General features: G+C 41.3%; 2 protein-coding genes and 1 long non-coding RNA gene across 3 annotated transcripts in view; 1 reads left to right on the top strand and 2 right to left on the bottom strand.

Annotated features, from left to right (window-relative positions):
* Nucleotides 1-1,507, bottom strand: part of LOC132895135 (serine/threonine-protein phosphatase with EF-hands 2-like) — a 29,148-nt gene extending 27,641 nt beyond the window's left edge. The window contains exon 1 of the mRNA XM_060935372.1: nt 1,422-1,507. The gene's annotated coding sequence lies outside the window, so the exon portion shown is untranslated. The remainder of the gene's footprint in view (nt 1-1,421) is intronic.
* A 9,377-nt stretch (nt 1,508-10,884) lies between these two features.
* On the top strand, nt 10,885-16,482 carry LOC132895133 (bone morphogenetic protein 6-like). The gene is made up of 5 exons (XM_060935371.1): nt 10,885-11,839; nt 12,936-13,093; nt 13,302-13,433; nt 13,589-13,725; nt 14,308-16,482. Exons 1-5 carry the CDS (start codon nt 11,709-11,711, stop codon nt 14,449-14,451), a joined length of 702 nt encoding a protein of 233 aa, XP_060791354.1. The 5' UTR covers nt 10,885-11,708; the 3' UTR covers nt 14,452-16,482.
* Nucleotides 13,260-16,638, bottom strand: LOC132895134 (uncharacterized). Its single transcript, XR_009655711.1, has 3 exons — nt 16,607-16,638; nt 14,229-14,349; nt 13,260-13,732 (listed from the first exon to the last, which is right to left on the bottom strand). It is a non-coding gene; the product is annotated as an uncharacterized LOC132895134 (long non-coding RNA).
* Nucleotides 16,639-17,898: the final 1,260 nt, after the last annotated feature.

Here is a 17,898-nt window from a genome sequence, read left to right as displayed (position 1 = left end):
TGATTGGTTGGGGTCAAACTTGTAGTGTTGCCAGTCTCCTGACCAATTTATGGCACTATGATTGCCTAATCTGACACGATACAATTGTCTCATCTCATCTCATTATCTCTAGCCGCTTTATCCTGCTCTATAGGGTCTCAGGCAAGCTGGAGCCTATCCCAGCTGATTACGGGCGAAAGGCGGGGTACACCCTGGACAAGTCGCCAGGTCATCACAGGGCTGACACATAGACACAGACAACCATTCACACTCACATTCACACCTACGGTCAATTTAGAGTCACCAGTTAACCTAACCTGCATGTCTTTGGACTGTGGGGGAAACCGGAGCACCCAGAGGAAACCCACGCGGACACGGGGAGAACATGCAAACTCCACACAGAAAGGCCCTCGCCGGCCACGGGGCTCGAACCCGGACCTTCTTGCTGTGAGGTGACAGCGCTAACCACTACACCACCTTGCCTCCCACAATGACCATTGTGAAAGACAAAAATATGGTGTAGTCTGATCTCGGCATAACAAAATACAGTATATCACAGACTCCCTTGGCTATACTTCACGGACCCCTTGGGATATCTGGACCGTACACTGAGAACTTCTGGCTAAGACAACTGAATAGTCACGTCATATTGCTCTTTCTTATAAACTTTCAGTGATACCTCTAGTCATCTACTAGTTATTTTGTTTCAACTGATATGACACTGGGTAGCACGATGGTGTAGTGGTTAGCACTGTCACCTCACAGCAAGAAGGTCCGGGTTCGAGCCCTGTGGCCGGCGAGGACCTTTCTGTGCAGAGTTTGCATGTTCTCTCCGTGTCCACGTGGGTTTCCTCCGGGTGCTCCGGTTTCCCCCACAGTCCAAAGACATGCAGGTTAGGTTAACTGGTGACTCTAAATTGACCGTAGGTGTGAATGTGAGTGTGAATGGTTGTCTGTGTCTATGTGTCAGCCCTGTGATGACCTGGCGACTTGTCCAGGGTGTACCCCGCCTTTCGCCCGGAGTCAGCTGGGATAGGCTCCAGTATGTCTGCGACCCTGTAGAACAGGATAAAGCGGCTAGAGATAATGAGATGAGATGATATGACACCATGAGTGGAAACTATTTTCTGATAAATAGCATTTGATTTCATTAAGCTACAACAATGTGGCAGTGAACAATGTTACAGTATTTTGTTTACTAATTCATATATTTTTGTTGCTACACATTTAAAAATGTTTTTTTCTCTCTAATAAGATATTTTTCTAGTCCAAGTTATTCCCTAAATTTATGGCTCACTCAACCGAGCCAATGTTACATGTTGGATTCGGATTACTGCTCAAAATGATTACTACCTAAAGTTCAAGGATCTGTAATTTACACTAATCCAAACATCCAAATTTGCTAAGATTAAAGACAGCCAACCTCCTTAATACTCACTAACCTGTTTGCGTTCTCAAAGTCCCACCATGTCAGCAGAAATCCCAGCTGTTCCTGTGTCGCTTTCAAAGTCTGCAGATGGTAGGACTGTGGAAATGTTTGTCATAATAGGAAGCACTTCTCTTCACAATTGAACAAGCTTTTTTTTTTTTTCCACCCAAGGCACAGGTCATCAAATCTGAACCCAAGACCCCAAGCCTCAATCAGGCTTACTCCTGCTGTAAAGCCTGTATGAGTGCTTATGCTCCTGAAGCATCACAGTAGTGATAAGTACTGTATCTTTAATAACCTCGTGGCCTGGTAATCAAAACAACTAACAAGTAGATTAGGATTAGGACTGGGGATCACTAAGGCTTATTGTCACACCTTCCTTCCAACTCATGTGTATACATCTCACTTTTCCTGCAGATATATTATACAACCTGATTACTTACACACTCAAATAACACCTCGGGCAATTTGGAGTAGGCAAGGTAGGAGGAAATTTGAGAACCTAGAACAAACCCACCTGTATATTGGAATATTGGAAAAACCATGCAAGACTCCATATGCCAGTCCATTGCAGCGCATCATTTACACATTCATTCACGCCTAGGTGCTGTCTAGCAGAGCCAATCCACCTGGTGGCATTTGGAAGATGTCAGGAATCCAGAGAAATCCATTTGGACATGAGGCATCTTTCACTAAAACTGCAAATGCAATGAATGATATACAGTATTAACCTTAGACATATACAATATGTATAAAAGTGGTCATAGTAGCACTGAACGGCGAGAGGCAGGCATTGGATTTGCTGTAAAGTCCCACCTCGCCCAGAAACTTACCAAACTCCTGGAGGGCATCAACGATCGCCTGATGACACTTCAGCTCCTTCTTGGAGGCAAGAAGAACGCAACATTGATTAGTGCTTATGCTCCAACGATAGATGAAATGCGCTGCCAAGGCCCAGAAGAAATGAGCTGCATGGAAGGTTTGAACTATCGCCACCCCGACTACAGTACCTACCCACGTGTGCCTGACAAGCAGGCGTACCTTCAAAGCCCGTATTGGCCTCATCGGTCACCTCCGGACCCACAACCGCCACCCACCAAATTGAAATCATGATCATCTTTGACCCCGAAGGACGAACATCATCATAAAAGTATGTCGACACCTGCCCATCACACCCATGTATCGTTCTTCCCCAAGCACAAAAGTTGGAAGGATACATTACAGGCATTTAGCAGATGCTCTTATCCAGAGCAATGTACAACAGACCCAGAGCAGCCTGGGGAGCAGTTGGGGGTTAGGTGCCTTGTTCAAGGGCACTTCAGCCATTCCTGCTGGTCCAGGGAATTGAACTAGCAACCTTTTGGTCCCAAAGCTGCTTCTCTAACCATTAGGCCATGGCTTCATACTGAACCCCTTTGGGATGAACTGGAACATCGACTGCACCCCAGGCCTCATCACCCAACATCAGTGCCTGACCTTACTAATGCTCTTGTAGCTGAATGAACTCAAATCCCCAACCTTCCCCCAGAAGAGTATTATTATAAGAGCAAAGAGGGGAATAAGTCTGGAATGAGATGTTCACCAAGGACTTATGGGTGTGTTGTGATGGTCAAGTGTCCACAAACGTTTGGATATTGTATATGATGCCATTGGAGTTTTATTTCAGCATGAGTAGTAAATTGTTCCCCAAAACCCTGATTCTGATTTCAAAATGACCCGAACTCCTACAATTAATATTTCCCTAAAGAGAAGTACCGAGGAACCACTCCTATACCACTCCTCACACATTTCAAGCTCTTTTGTTGTTTATTCTTAGGTTTATATACAGTATATATACCTCTCTCTTTAATTTTGACTAGTACTTCTCAACCACTGGGCCGCAGCTCTTTAGTGGGCCGCAATTTTTATTTTTCAAGTTGAAGCTAATTTTTAGTAGGGTGCAATTGCTGGGTTGCATCTGACGTCACATCTGCCTCATTAGATATGCAAGACATGAAGCAGTGGTCAGTTGAGCTCACTGTTCACAAAATGTTACTGTCACTGGGGCACCTTGCTAGTCATTAAAATGCCCTACGCTTGTGTTGTTTTGGGATGTTTGAGTCAAACAAATCGTGAAACTGTTCTTCCGGGTTCCCCGTGAAATGATAAAATGTGAAAGAGCAAAGGATTTTACCAAAAGATGATGACAAAGGTGGCTTTTGAACCTTTCGCTGTGATGGAAGGGAGCCGAGTTGAAGAACGCTAGAGTTTGCAGTGATCACTTCGTGAAAGGTTTGTGAATTCCTCTGATTTATTTTGTTTGGATTCGCAAATTACTTTTCTCACCATTTTCTGTTATTTTGTGATGTTTTGAAGTTCAGGAGACGCTTCAGTGCTCATTTTTGCTTACTGTTTGATCATGGTCGCCATACCATCCATCCATTATCCATAACTGCTTATCCTGTGCAGGGTTGCAAGCAAGCTTGAGCCTATCCCAGCTGACTGGGGTACACCCTGGACAAGTCGCCAAATCATTGCAGGGCTGACACACCGAGATAAACAACCATTCACACCCACATTCACACTCACGGTCAGTTTAGAGCCACCAATTAGCCTAACCTGCCTGTCTTTGGACTGTGGGAGAAACCAGAGCACCTGGAGGGGACCCACACAGACATGGAGAGAACATGCAAACTCCACATAGAAAGGCCCTTGTTGGCCACTGGACTTGAACCCAGAACCTTCTTGCTGTGAGGCGACAGTGCTAACACTACACCACCATGCCACCCGACATGTAATACCCAGGCCTTTAAAGGGGTTTCCATGGATCTTTGTGAATGATTTACCTGGAAGAGAAGAGCAGGGATGATTGAGAATCAAGTGGCTGTGGTTTGTTTACACCCGATACTAAAACTTGTAGCGTCCTAGCGAACATTGCAAAGACATGTACAGAAAAAACAAAACTGCCTACTTCCCCGGGCAAAAACAATACAGGATTTATCTTGTAGTGTCCCCAGATCTTTAACCCAGCCACATATAAAAAGTTGTACTCCTCCATGCTCTTCCAGGTTTTCATCTGTGTGTCCATGTAGAACGATGTCTGCAGCAGTAGGTAGTCTGAGATGTCAGGGAACTCAACCAATGAATAATTTTCCAACTCATAGAAAGGAAAAAGCCTTCTTTGTTAGCGTGTAAGGATCTAATCCCCTTGAGTGGTTTCTATATCCACTTCTTGGTTTTAATAACACAAACATGGCAACAAGTTCTTGTGTTAATGGACCAGACTCCACTTTTGGATCATTAATCCCTTTTGACTGAGAATGCCCTGCATGCATGGTTTGGCTTCTAGTACGTCCATACAGTTTTAAATACAACGCCTACAATTAAAAATAGTTTGATTATTTTTATTGCATTTATTTAATTCCTGGGCTCCCATCTGTAACAGGGCGTGATGTTGCATCCCTTTAATACACTTTACAATAGATTATTAGATTCTAATAGAATAGATGAGCCAAAATAATTGGGGATCTTTTATAACGGGCCCCAACTCGTTACAAGTATGAATAGGTGGGCCTTAAAGTAGAAAAGGTTGAGAATCTCTGATTTAGACCACATGTTTTCAGTAGTGTTCACAATCACATTCAAAGACTGAGATAGTCGTTGCAAAATACGAATGTAATGTTTCTGTGTTTCAATTTCTGTTTTGGATTTGGATATACTGTATGTTCAGGGTCAAAGATTAAGTCATAAGTCCTTGGCAGATTCAACCAGTCACTGTGTTGAAATATCCTTGAACCTAACAAAATTCATTAATCTTCAGCAGAGCCCATGCACCATCGCTGGTACCCTGTCCCAAACATGGACGATCATTTAATTTATTGGTGTTTCCCAATTTCTTATGAAATATTTTATACTTGTTATGCGACTTTGTGTATCCACATTAAGACAGATCATCAATATTCAATTTTAGGATCCCCCCCCCCCCCCCCCCCCGACTCCATACCATATAACACACATAACTGCACATGGATCACATCATCTGAACAAATATCTGACCAAGCAGTAGGTCAAAGTTACTATAAAATATAAAATATCTTGAGCATTTTTATTGGAACACATTCTTTGGACAGCTGTTTCTCATTATATGAAAGTTTCCCACCTGCAGGATGCAAGTTCTGTCAAAAGTGAATGCATCTTTTATGATTTTTTTTTTTTTTAGGAGAGATAGGAAGGCCGTCTGCACTCAAGGACGATGTTACTACTTTTCCTGTGGTTCAAATACTTCTCAGAGAAAACACTGATTCTCCCTGAGGTCTTCTGAGGATACACGTTTGCTTGTCCTCAGAAAGTTCCAGAAGTACGAACTAAACAGGCCCTGCTTCACCATCTATGGCCAGATTTGTAAACGATGAACGGTTATCTTTCTTGGTTGTTCTTGCTAACTGTAATACTCCTTTAGTAATGTAGGAAAACAAATAAATATTGGCACATGCCTTATGCAATCTTGGCACCAGGTTGATCCAAGATGAGCTTTGAATATTTACAGGTCAAGTTGCTGGTTGCTCTTAAAATAGATCTCAGCTAGTTCAAAGACACAGACCTGTGTTTTCCACAGTTTACTGAGCAGGCGGAAACATGCATGCACACTGTTTGGAATGAAAAACGCAGATTTATTTAGTCTAGATTACATTATGTTTTCCAGATGTGGAAAATTACATGATTTTTCTCTTTTTGGACTGAAATATTCCTTTAATCCTGAGTTAATTATTACATACACTAATCAGCCATAACCATTAAAACCACCTGCCCCCTTTTCCCACTAAAACAGCTCTGACTCTTTGAGGCCTGGACTCCACAGGACCTCTGAGGGTGTGCTGTGGTATCTCACACCAAGACATTAGCAGCAGATCCTTTGAGTCCTGAAAGTTGCGAGATGGGACCTCCATGGATCAGACTTGTTTGTCCAGTACATCCCACAGATGCTGATCGGATTGAGATCTGGGGAATTTAGAGGCCGAGTCAACACCTTGAACTCTTTGTCATGTTCCTCAAACCATTCCTGAACAGTTTTTGGCAGAAGCATTATCCTGCTGAAAGAAGCCACTGCCATTAGGGAATACCATTTCCATGAAGGGGAGAACTTGGTCTGCAATAATGTTTAGGTAGGTGGTACGTGTCAAAGTAATATCCAGATGAATGCCTGAAACCAAGGTTTCCCAGCAGAACATTTCCCAGAGCATCACCCTTCCTCTGCTGGTTTGCCTTCTTTCCAGAGTGTATCGCATGTTGTCAAAGAAAATGATTCAGCAGACCAGGCCACCTTCTTCCATTACTTCATGGTGCAGTTCTGATGCGCATGTGCCCATTGAAGGTGTTTTTGGTGGTGGACAAGGGTCAGCACAGGCACTCTGACTATTCTGCAGCTACGCAGCTCCATACGTGACAAGCTGCAATGCATTGTATGTTTTGACATCTTTCTATCACAGCCATCATTAACTTTTTCAGCAATCTGTCCTACAGTAGGTCTTCTGTGGGATTGAACCAAATGGGCTAGCCTTCATTCACCATGCATATCAATGGACCTTGGACGCCCTTTGACCCTGTTCCTGGTTCACCATTTGTCCTTTCTTGGACCACTTTTGGTAGGTACTAACTACTGCATACCAGGAACATCTCACAAGACCTGCTGTTTTGGAGATGCTCAAACCCAGTCATCTAGGCATCACAATTTGGCCCTTGTCAAATCGCTCAGATCCTTACATTGCCCATTTTTTAATTCCAACACATCAACTTTGAGAACTGACTTCGCTTGCTGCCTAATACTGTATATCCCACCCCCTAACGGGTGCCATGGTAACGAGATGATCAATGTTATACACTTCACCTACCAGTGGTTTTATCGTTATCGCAGATCAGTGCATATGCTTCATCTACATTTGTTATATTTTAAAATATGCTAGTTAACTGCCACTGAATATTTTTTATAACTTCATCTGGAGACAGCCATTCCCTAAAGCCACCTGCAGGCTGTTGTGATCGCACGACATTCCTTGAATATTACCGATATTAAGCCAAAAAAGGGCCTGTGTGTTTGTGTTAAGACTCAAGTGGGATAAAATATGTGATGACAAGCCTTCTGGATCGTCAGTTGTCTATAAACGGGTGCTGATTGATGTGACTCCATTTACTCTTAGACTGGGATTGTATTCGTAGAAAGTCTGTCCTTGAGGCTGGTTGGTCTGCGGTAGATTTAAGCTTTTTATGTGATGCCAGAGCAGTTGGGAGTCAATGCTGCAGGACGTTGATCCAGACCTCGCATCTGCTCACTACATTGGGCAGCTCATTTCAGTAAACTCCTGGGGAGTTACTAGGAGAATATCCAAAATGATTATACGTCTTGGAGAAGAAGAAGAAGGTCTTTATTTGTCAAATATACATTATAGCACAGTGCAATTCTTTTCTTCACATATCCCAGCTTGGTAGGAAACTGGGGTCAGAGCACAAGGTCAGCCATGATACAGCACCCCTGGAGCAGAGAGGGTTAAGGGCCATGTCCAAGGACTGAACAGTGGCAGATTGGTGGTGAAGGGGCTTGAACCCCTGACCAAGAAGTGAGCCTCCCCATTGAGGAACTGAACCCAAGGAATTAGTAACACATACGATTTAGTTGCATCTTGCTTCTCAGTGTGAATCCTAGACAGGCTTTGTAGAACCTTTGTGAATTAATAAACATCAACTTAGTTGACTGGTAAAACATCTTTAAAGTCTAGTTGCTTGACTAACAACTACTAAACATCTACACTTACAGTAATACTGCATTTTAACTTTATGAAGTGTTTGAGGAAGCCATTTTGTTTAACTTGCACCAAGACAAGTTGAATTAGTTTCTTCTTCATGATATTCATATAGAGCATATGATTTTATTCTATCCATATTTACTGAATATGAGCAATAATGCGCTCTGATTGGTTACTCTACTACGAGGATATCATCTCATATACCATGAGTAGAGAAAAACAAAATGGCGGAGTGTGTTGCTGAACCGACCAAGGATGAAATAAAAACTCTACTCGAAAACAAAACCTCCCCAAAAATACAAAAAAGCAACAAAATATGGAATGAAAGTATTTGACAGTAAGAGCGTATCTTTTTTTTATTTTTCAAGAATTTTCACATTTTTCACAAATTGCTCCTGTCATTTCACCGGTTTGTTTACATTCTAAGCGGAAATGATTTTGTCGGACGTTTTGTATAAAGTTTTTATTTATCAAATTTGCAAAAAATAAAAATGCTCGGTTTCTCAAAATCCAGTGAATGTGGATAATAATAATAATAATAAGTTCAATTTATATAGCATCTTTCTCAAAACCCAAGGTTGCTTTACAATTATAGGCAGAAAGAAAAAAAAAGTCTACCAAATAGAGGTCAGGATGTCATTCCAGTGGTGTAGCGGCCACAGTCCCACCAAAAGGCGCACGAAAACAAGTCCACACCTCCAGCACAGCCGCCGTGATGCCGCCAGCAACATCGCTCGGAACACCACGCCATGGATCCACAAAACGAGCACAGAAGCACCACCACGCAGAGCGCTGGTACATCCCAAACCACCTGCACAGCCGCCGCGACGCCACCGAGCAGCATCACTCGGAACATCACGCCAAGCACTAAAGCACAGAGCGCTGGACAACCACGATGTTAAAATGAGCAACGAGCTCACTGCAGTCCATAGCTGGGAGCGCAGGCATCACCCACAGCGAACCAAGGCCTGGAGGGAACCGACACCCAAAACTGGGTCCGGAGCTACACCACAACCAGCGGACAAAACACTCAAACAAACATCAAACTACACAAACACACAGAAAAAAAGAAAAATTAAAAAAGGAGAGAAAATAAAATAAAAAAGCAGTTAGAATGGATAGAATAAAACGGTTATTCCACTCAATCTCGTCATACATGGATTATAGACAAGTCGACTTGGTGCTACGCGCGTCATCAGCTATCAGCTCATGTACGACTCGATTTCATGGAATAACTGCTAAATATACAGTACTGTGCAAAAGTCTTAGACACCCTATTGTTTTTTTTCATACAAACTTTGTTATAGATTTCTATTTTACGACTTCTACATTATCGAGTCAAAACATTACAAAAACATTTTAGAGTTCCAAACATTCGTATTGTTTCCAGCACAAAATTAAATGTTACAAAAAAGAGGTTTGTATCTGAGCAGCATATTCCATAAGAGAGCACTTTTCAGATTAAAAAAGAAAAAAACATAATGAAGGCTGCTGGATTTTGGTGCAAAATGAAGAAGTGAGTGTGACCGTCAAAGTGTCCAGAAGAACTGTGGCTGGTTCTGGAAGATGCTCAGTGAAACCTACAGATCATTTCCGCATAAAACTGCACTCACTGGACCTCAGACTACTATTTTTTTTTTTAAAGCAAAGGGTCGTCTCACACCAAATACTGACTTTGTTTCATTTATTATGGCTCACTGATGACTGTTTATAGTATTTTTTTTAATGTTGAAACATTTCATTTCATTATTTTTTTAAGCCATTTTTGGTCGACAGCATTTCTTTACCTGTGCCTCAGACTTTTGCACAGCACTCCGTGTCAAATAACGCTCTATACAATAACGTACTGCAGTAACTGAGCTATAACAGCGCTCACAAATGGTCAACATAGTCATCATTTCAATTCCTTGATATGTAACAACCCCAAAGGTCAAATAAATACATCATTTATTTTCTTTAATCACATTTTATTGCTTCTGTTTACGATGATGAGAAATACGTACTAGATTTATACAGCCCGTTCTATACCTGCGGGTACATTTCACGTGTTGGCTCTGTTAGTCATCGTCAACTCTGTTATCGTTAAACTGGGCAAGCCATTAGCAGAATCGACGATAACAGAGTTGACACTTTCCACCATTTTTGTGTCTCAACACTACATGCTAACCTCAAACTAGCTACCACATGGCATGTATAAAAACAGAGTTTTATGGATTTTAATCATATTATTGTTTTTTTTTTTTAAATGAGCGAGAGATTGACTCCAATATCACAATAACAGAGTTGATGAACAATTAATCTACTGTCGGTGTAAAATCCTCAACATTTTGTTCAAATTAATGAGAGAAGAAACAGAGCATACCTCACTGCCTTTCTGAAGTTTCCCGCCAGAGGAAGTGACATCACTCAGTGCCGGTGTCATACGTGTTATTAAAAGTCTTTGCGGGTTTTATGTAGTGTTATAACAGAGTTGACATTGGGACGGATTACTGAAATTTCACATAATGCAGAAAATAGACTTTCTATGCAATTGACTTTATGACAGTTAATAGAATAAGCCTCCCAAAAAACAGACTGTTATACTGAATCACTTCATGCTTATTCGAGTTAAATGTATGATTCAGGAGTCGAAGACAGCCAATAATGTGGAGGGAGGGGGTCATTTAGTTAATGTTTTATGGATAAATTGGGTCTAAAATGTACATCAAGCATCGCTATTGGTGAAAGTTTGTCATAATTTTCATTATTGTTCAAAAACTGAATCAATAAAGATTTCTTTTGTGGAAAATAACAAAAAGGTTTATCTTGGAGACGCAAAATGTACCCCGAATTCTAGAATGACCCATACAATTGAAATCCTGCATTTTTTTTTTTAAATTTTCTATTCTGTTTGAAAGCCAGCGAGTCACTCCCCCAAGCTTTGGGATACGAGCATGTTCTTTCAGTCATTTTCAAGGAAATATTCATAAGGCGAAGTTATTAATTTGAAAACATTGTGCAACTCATGCAATAATTTGAGTACATTTTCTCATCCCCCGCTGATCTACACATCCTGTATCCACATTCAGTCCAGTATTGCTGATTGAAATTGTTCTTGACGCACCTGCATTTGGGGTGTGTGGTGTGTGTGTGGTGTGTGTGTTACATCATAATCTCTAACACTATTAACCGCAATGTTATTATTATTTTTTTCCATGGAACACCATTGACAAAGGTGGTGGAAAAACATAGGACAAAGTATTCCTTCTCAATCCTTTCCTTTCTCTCATTTATCTCTCCTCCCTCTTGCCATCTCCCAATTGTGAGAAATGAAAACAATGTAGAGTATTCCAAGGCCAGACCTGGTCTATGTGTAGATAAAGTGCAGGTTTCCCAGGCTATTAGGGACAACAGCTATTTCCTTCCCTCCAGCGTGCTCCTACTGGACATAGTAGCCCGAGAGAAGAGCATCTCCTTTCTCAGTGTTGGACCGAGTCAAAGCATAGCCACGTTTTTCCAAACCGCAGACTCCTTGATAAACAGACATGTCCCTGCTGCTTATTGTGCCACTTCTGCTGGTTGCTTGTCATCCAGGAAAAGTTTCTTCATCAGTTCTCCGTCCTTCACCAGAAGAACCGATGGATGCTCAATCTCCTCCGATTATCAGGACAAATAGGTGAGCATCGTACATCTTTACTGTTTACAAATGTTCTAGAAATGTTCTCTTGAGCTTACATTGGCAGATATTCGAGACGATCAGTGCTGCAGTTTTTTTTATTGAGATGAACCGTTTGGCTGACGAGGTTTTGCTCGTTCTTGTGGTTCATACAATTCCATTTAAATTGGCATAGAAATGCTTACAGCGAAGTTTGGCATACTTAATAATTGTTGTTTGGTAGTGTGCTTCTTAATTCGGATATAATCGTAACTTCATGCATGCAGACACAAATCTTGCCCTGAAGGTTCTCCAGCATCTTCGTCTTCTATTTTGTAAGTAATGCTGAGATCTTTTAGCAGTTGTGTTGTGTTTCACTTTAACTCGTTAAACTCGTTAGCACACTCACGGAGGAATAGATTTACAGTTTTAATGTGGGTTCAGGCCGCAAGCCTGGAGTCAAGGCCAAGCTTTTTTTTTTTTTCTTTGTTTTGTAATGGCTTACAAGCCAGCGATCTGTATGAGGTGCTTTAACGGGAGAACCTGTTCTGACCCATAATTGGAATCCTCTTGCGTGCTGTTCTTTCGTGGAATGAGCAGTATGAATCTGCTTGCAGAGACAAGTTTCACACTCCACCTCCAAGTTTGGCATGAAATACCATCCTGCCCTCACACACACACACCTATTTATTAGTTATTGCGAGGATCGGAGCATGACCTCAATACATCAGTAATGAATTACTCCAGTGAAGTTTTTTTTGAAAGCCTGCCTTTTTACCCTGACAATAAAAGTGCTTCACAGGTCATAATGCTTATAGATTTGATTTGATTCGATTCGATAGCAAACACGATCTTTAATTATTTGAGGGTTTTTTTGTCTCCTCTAGAAAATGGATGTGTGAAAAGCATGTAAATGTATGTAATGAGTTACAAAAGAGATAATACCCCCCTTTGTTTGTACTACTTACCGTTTCATGGCCAGTATGTTGTGGAAATAATAAAATATTATCACACAAGCCTTATTCTACCAGGCGACAGTATTAACTCTGATATTAAAATCCATCCTTGCATTTCATAAACCAGATATATGCTAAATATGATGGCTTTGTGTTCTCAGATGCCTGGGAGATCCACTTCAGAGCATCCGCAAGACCATACTGGATTCTCTGAATCTGCAGACCGAGCCTCACGTGTCCGTTCCTGGAATGGCTGAGATTCGAGAGCAGTGGAGAAACGTTTTCAAAGGCACCAGCAACTCAGAGCAACAGGCAGCTAGTAAGTAAAGCTGTGAATAAAATTCTATACATCAGTGAACACTAACTCAGCAGATTTCATTCCCAGTCCTGTAAACACACCCAGCACATCTGATCCAGATAGCACGGATCTGCTGAACTGAACCTCATAGTGAGGAAGGCAGATCTTCAGGAACATAGCTGGTGACTGAACATATTTTATTCATTCTGTGCTTTTTTTTTTCTTATAGACAACACACAACCATCATCATCATCATCCTTATCATCATCATCATCATCCCTATCATCAACATCATCATCCAGTTCTGGGAATTCAACACAGCTCCAGTGTTGCAAGTTTGCCTCTCAGGTTTTCATAAAAGGTTCGTTAATGTTAAAGTTAATGATGTGTATCACAAGATGCGTCACTTAAGAATTTAAAAGTTAATTCCCTTCACAAAATGTCACTTATGAAGCCGTTCCTGATCCCTTATCTTAGCATGTCGTAATATGGTGCTTACTCCTTTATATATCTCAGATCTGGGCTGGGATCAGTGGATCATTTACCCAGACAGCTTCACCTTCGTCCAGTGCAGTGTGTGCGTGTCCCAGCAGAATCAGCGCATGTTTAATTGCAGAGATGATGATCCACCAGCTCTGGATCCTCCCTCACAGGTCAGTTCTGTTCCAAACCATCAGAAAAGGCACAACTATAGTAAATGACCGAATACGGAGTTCCTGCTACGTGGTGTTGAGAGCCAGGAGAGCAAAAACACTCGACTGCTTTGAACTTTTTGTTTGTCGGGGAAGATCTTTAGCATGTGACCTGAATGCTGGAGGAAATGTGTCTTACAGAAGAGTATGATTTTTTCTTTGTAAGGTGGCTGTATTTCTCGGCACGTTGGGGAAAAAATAGCATTAAAAAAAGAAAAGTTTGAATATAGATGGTTAGTTAAAGGGGACAGGTGACCTTGTGATATTTACATGGGAACTAGGTGACACTGTAGGTTGATTTGTGTAAACAAATCATATTTGAGCTTGCAGATTTTTGGAAGATAATCCAGCCGAGTGAATCCGTCCAGCTTTATGCACTGCAAAAATATCTTATCAAGTCATATTAATGCATTAGTAATAAGTAAAATATGACACAAATACACCGACATTTAACATATTTTCACCTGCCAAGGATAAAGTGATGTTGAGGTTGAGGTTGATGTTGATATCGATGGTGATGTTCTCGTACTGGTTCTCCTGCAGAAGCCGTGCTGCGAGGTGACCTCACTTGACCCTGTGCCCTTCCTGTACATGGATGAAACAAGCACCCTCATTCTCAGCTCCGTCCCCCTGACCCGCGAGTGTGGCTGTCGCCATGGTGATGACACCCAGGCCCTTCAACTGTGATAAACAACACCAAGAGTACAAACGCCTCCCCCTACCTCTTTACGTCACACAGGTCTGTCACCGCGTCATCGTTACGTAGCGTTCAGGACATTGTGTATTTATAAAAGCAACCACACCACTTTTGCATCTTTACTCACCGATTTTGTTCTGTTGGGAGGTTTTTCATAATGAACACTGTAAATATTGTTGATTCCGGAGGTGTTTCGAGCACGCTGATGACCGGCTACACTCGGCAAGAATAAAACTGAGCAGATGTTCATCGAAGGGTTTATTTCCAAAAGACTAGGGTTCGGGTCAGAGCGTTAAATGAACCAAAATCTTGTTTCCTATCCTAATAAGTAAATGTTATGATTAAAAATCTAACATTAGGATCCAAAGTCCCAGCAGCTCTCAGGTCCTTCAGCAAATCCATTGTGTCCTAGTGAGTCTTACACAACATCACTTTTTGCAGCTTTCCTATTTTTAACGTTAAACAAGTCCATTTTATTATAAATATTAATGCAGCACTGACTAACAGACCACAAGTCATGTCTGATCGCTTAGATCTGCACCTGTGACACTGATATCAGTCTGTATTCAGTCATATTCACCGTCACTCCTCCACGGGCTTTATTTTGACTCAACATATTTGAACACTATAACATTTTTTCCCCTCATTTTAGTTACATAACTGTCAATTCAAACGTTAATTTTTGGAAACAAACCCTTCAATTATTACCCTCGTTTTATCTTTCTAATAGAACATTCTGGCCTATCGCTGAACATTCGTGCACTTTGAGTCAAGGTTAAACTGTAATAGTAAATCTCGCTGAAAGTTTTATTCACATGACTATTTTATAGCTTCATAACTGGAGTCTGGAAAGGGATTAGATACAGCTACTCGGTGTTCCTCGCAAAAATGTGGGCACTGCAGCACGCCTAACCATGCCAGACATTTCCCTGTCTGGGCCTCTTGGATTTAAATACAGAGCGTAAACGTGTTAACGTAGTGGAGCTGAGGTTCAGCAGAAAAAAAAAAAGCCTTCTTCCTAAACTATAAGTCCTTATTTTGTACTCGTGGCTTTCCCTTATTGTTTCAAGGCTGCCATTCAGACGCAGCTGTGCCCCAGTGTTACTTTATTCCTCTTAGAAAAGCAGCATGGGCAGGACATTTTGATTACCGAGAATATTTGTGAGGTCGTATGAGGTCCGCTTTGTTCCATTAAACCTGTTTGAACGTTATTTTGTTTTCGAATATCTCAAATATCTGAAACTCTATTTATGTGATGTAACTGTTATCCCAGTCCATCTTTTTTTTTCGCAGCTTTTTTTTTGTAATTACACTACCGTTCAAAAGTTTGGGGTCACCCAGACAATTCTGTGTTTTCCATGAAAAGTCACATTTTATTTACCACCATAAGTTGTAAAATGAATAGAAAATATAGTCGAGACATTTTTCTGGCCATTTTGAGCATTTAATCGACCCCACAAATGTGATGCTCCAGAAACTCAATCTGCTCAAAGGAAGGTCAGTTTTATAGCTTCTCTAAAGAGCTCAACTGTTTTCAGCTGTGCTAACATGATTGTACAAGGGTTTTCTAATCATCCATTAGCCTTCTGAGGCAATGAGCAAACACATTGTACCATTAGAACACTGGAGTGAGAGTCGCTGGAAATGGGCCTCTATACACCTATGGAGATATTGCACCAAAAACCAGACATTTGCAGCTAGAATAGTCATTTACCACATTAGCAATGTATAGAGTGGATTTCTGATTAGTTTAAAGTGATCTTCATTGAAAAGAACAGTGCTTTTCTTTCAAAAATAAGGACATTTCAAAGTGACCCCAAACTTTTGAACGGTAGTGTATATTGAACACATTCTGCATTTATTGACACTGCTGTGTATTTACTGAATGATTGCGCCTTTCATGCTTTTTCTTTTTGTCCTTTGACATTTTAAGACGTTGTAATTGTAATGCAGGACGTGCAAGTTTTTGGGTTGTTTTTTTTTAATCACCAAACCAATATCTAAACCAGTATTATTGGAGTTTAAATGTGTGTATCATGTATTTCATTAAATAAAAGCTTCATAAAAATGTTTGCAGTGTTGTTGATGCATTCATTCAGAAGCATAGGGTTAGAAATATAGAAATACAGCTTTGCTTTGCCTTACCTTTATTGTCCAAGGTATGTATTAGGAAGCTGAGAGAGAGAGAGAGAGAGAGAGAGAGAAAGAAATAACCACACAATTAGCTGGACACAGAAATATTCTGTATGTTCAAAAATTTGTCACATTTGAACCTTTAACAAGTTCACTGGCCTTTGATTTAACATCAGTGACACGTTTTTTTTTTCCCCGAAGCGTGACTTCAGTTCAGAGGTTTATTTAAACAACTTCAGTGACTCTCTCTCTCTCTCTCTCTCTCTCGTTTGTTGACTGAAATACTGCAGACTATTTTATTTCCATTTCTTTGGCCTTCTAGGCAGCTTTCTCCCCCCAGGCGCTGGCTGGCACATCTCTGTAAAACACGCCTCGTGTTTATATCATTCAGAATTGCAGCTCATTGGGCACTCAAGATCTCTGCCACTCTTGCTTGCTTTCTCTCTCTCTCTCTCTCTCTCTCTCTCTCTCTCTCTCGTCTTTCTTTCTTTCATTTCTCTCCTCCATCTTGCCAGAGTTCAGAGTTTTGGTCCAAAACAAAAGCAAAAATGGTCTCAGCAGCGTTCAGTCAAGCTGAGTGAATTAAACAGGTGGGAAAGGAAAAAAAAGAGAGAGAGAGAGAGAGAGAGAGAGAGAGAGAGGTAAAATCGACACACAAGAAGGAAGCCAAGACCAGCAGGAGAAGTGAGAAGTGGTGTGTCTCTGGAACGAAATGGCGTACTATGTCAGCTCTTCCTGGCTGCAGTGGGGAATGGTGTGTTCTGTGTTTGCGTTGGTGTTTGCTCAAGACAGCTCGTGGGACTGCAGTGACAGGGATGACATTCTCAGGGACGTGCCTGCCGATGTAAACACGCCGTCTGATTGCACCCTCGACTGCACGGCGCGGACCTACAGGGCTGTTTTGGAGCTGCAGAACAGACTCACGATTCGCTTCAGAGACTCACACGAGGGTGAGTTCGAGTCAAATGCTTAGGAATCATCCACAGATTGTGGGTTCAGTCATTTATTTATTTATGACTCGGTCACTGTTTGAGATTTCTTTGTTTGCTTCACTGATAAATATTCTGCATTGAAAGTAATTAAGATGAAAGGAAAAGGATTGCCTGGGTTCGGTCCAATAAATACTGTAGTATTGCATTACGTTAATGGTATTTAGCAGACGCTCTTATCCAGAGCAACATACAACATACCCAGGGCAGTCTGGGGAACAGTTAGGGGTTAGGTACCTTGCTTAAGGGCACTTCAGCCATTCCTGCTGGTCCAGGGAATCGAACTAGCAACCTTTTGGTCCTAAAGCAGCTTCT

This window comes from Neoarius graeffei, chromosome 12 (genome assembly GCF_027579695.1).
Source record: "Neoarius graeffei isolate fNeoGra1 chromosome 12, fNeoGra1.pri, whole genome shotgun sequence".
Taxonomy (NCBI): domain Eukaryota; kingdom Metazoa; phylum Chordata; class Actinopteri; order Siluriformes; family Ariidae; genus Neoarius; species Neoarius graeffei.
This window is presented reverse-complemented; position numbering and strand designations above follow the sequence as displayed.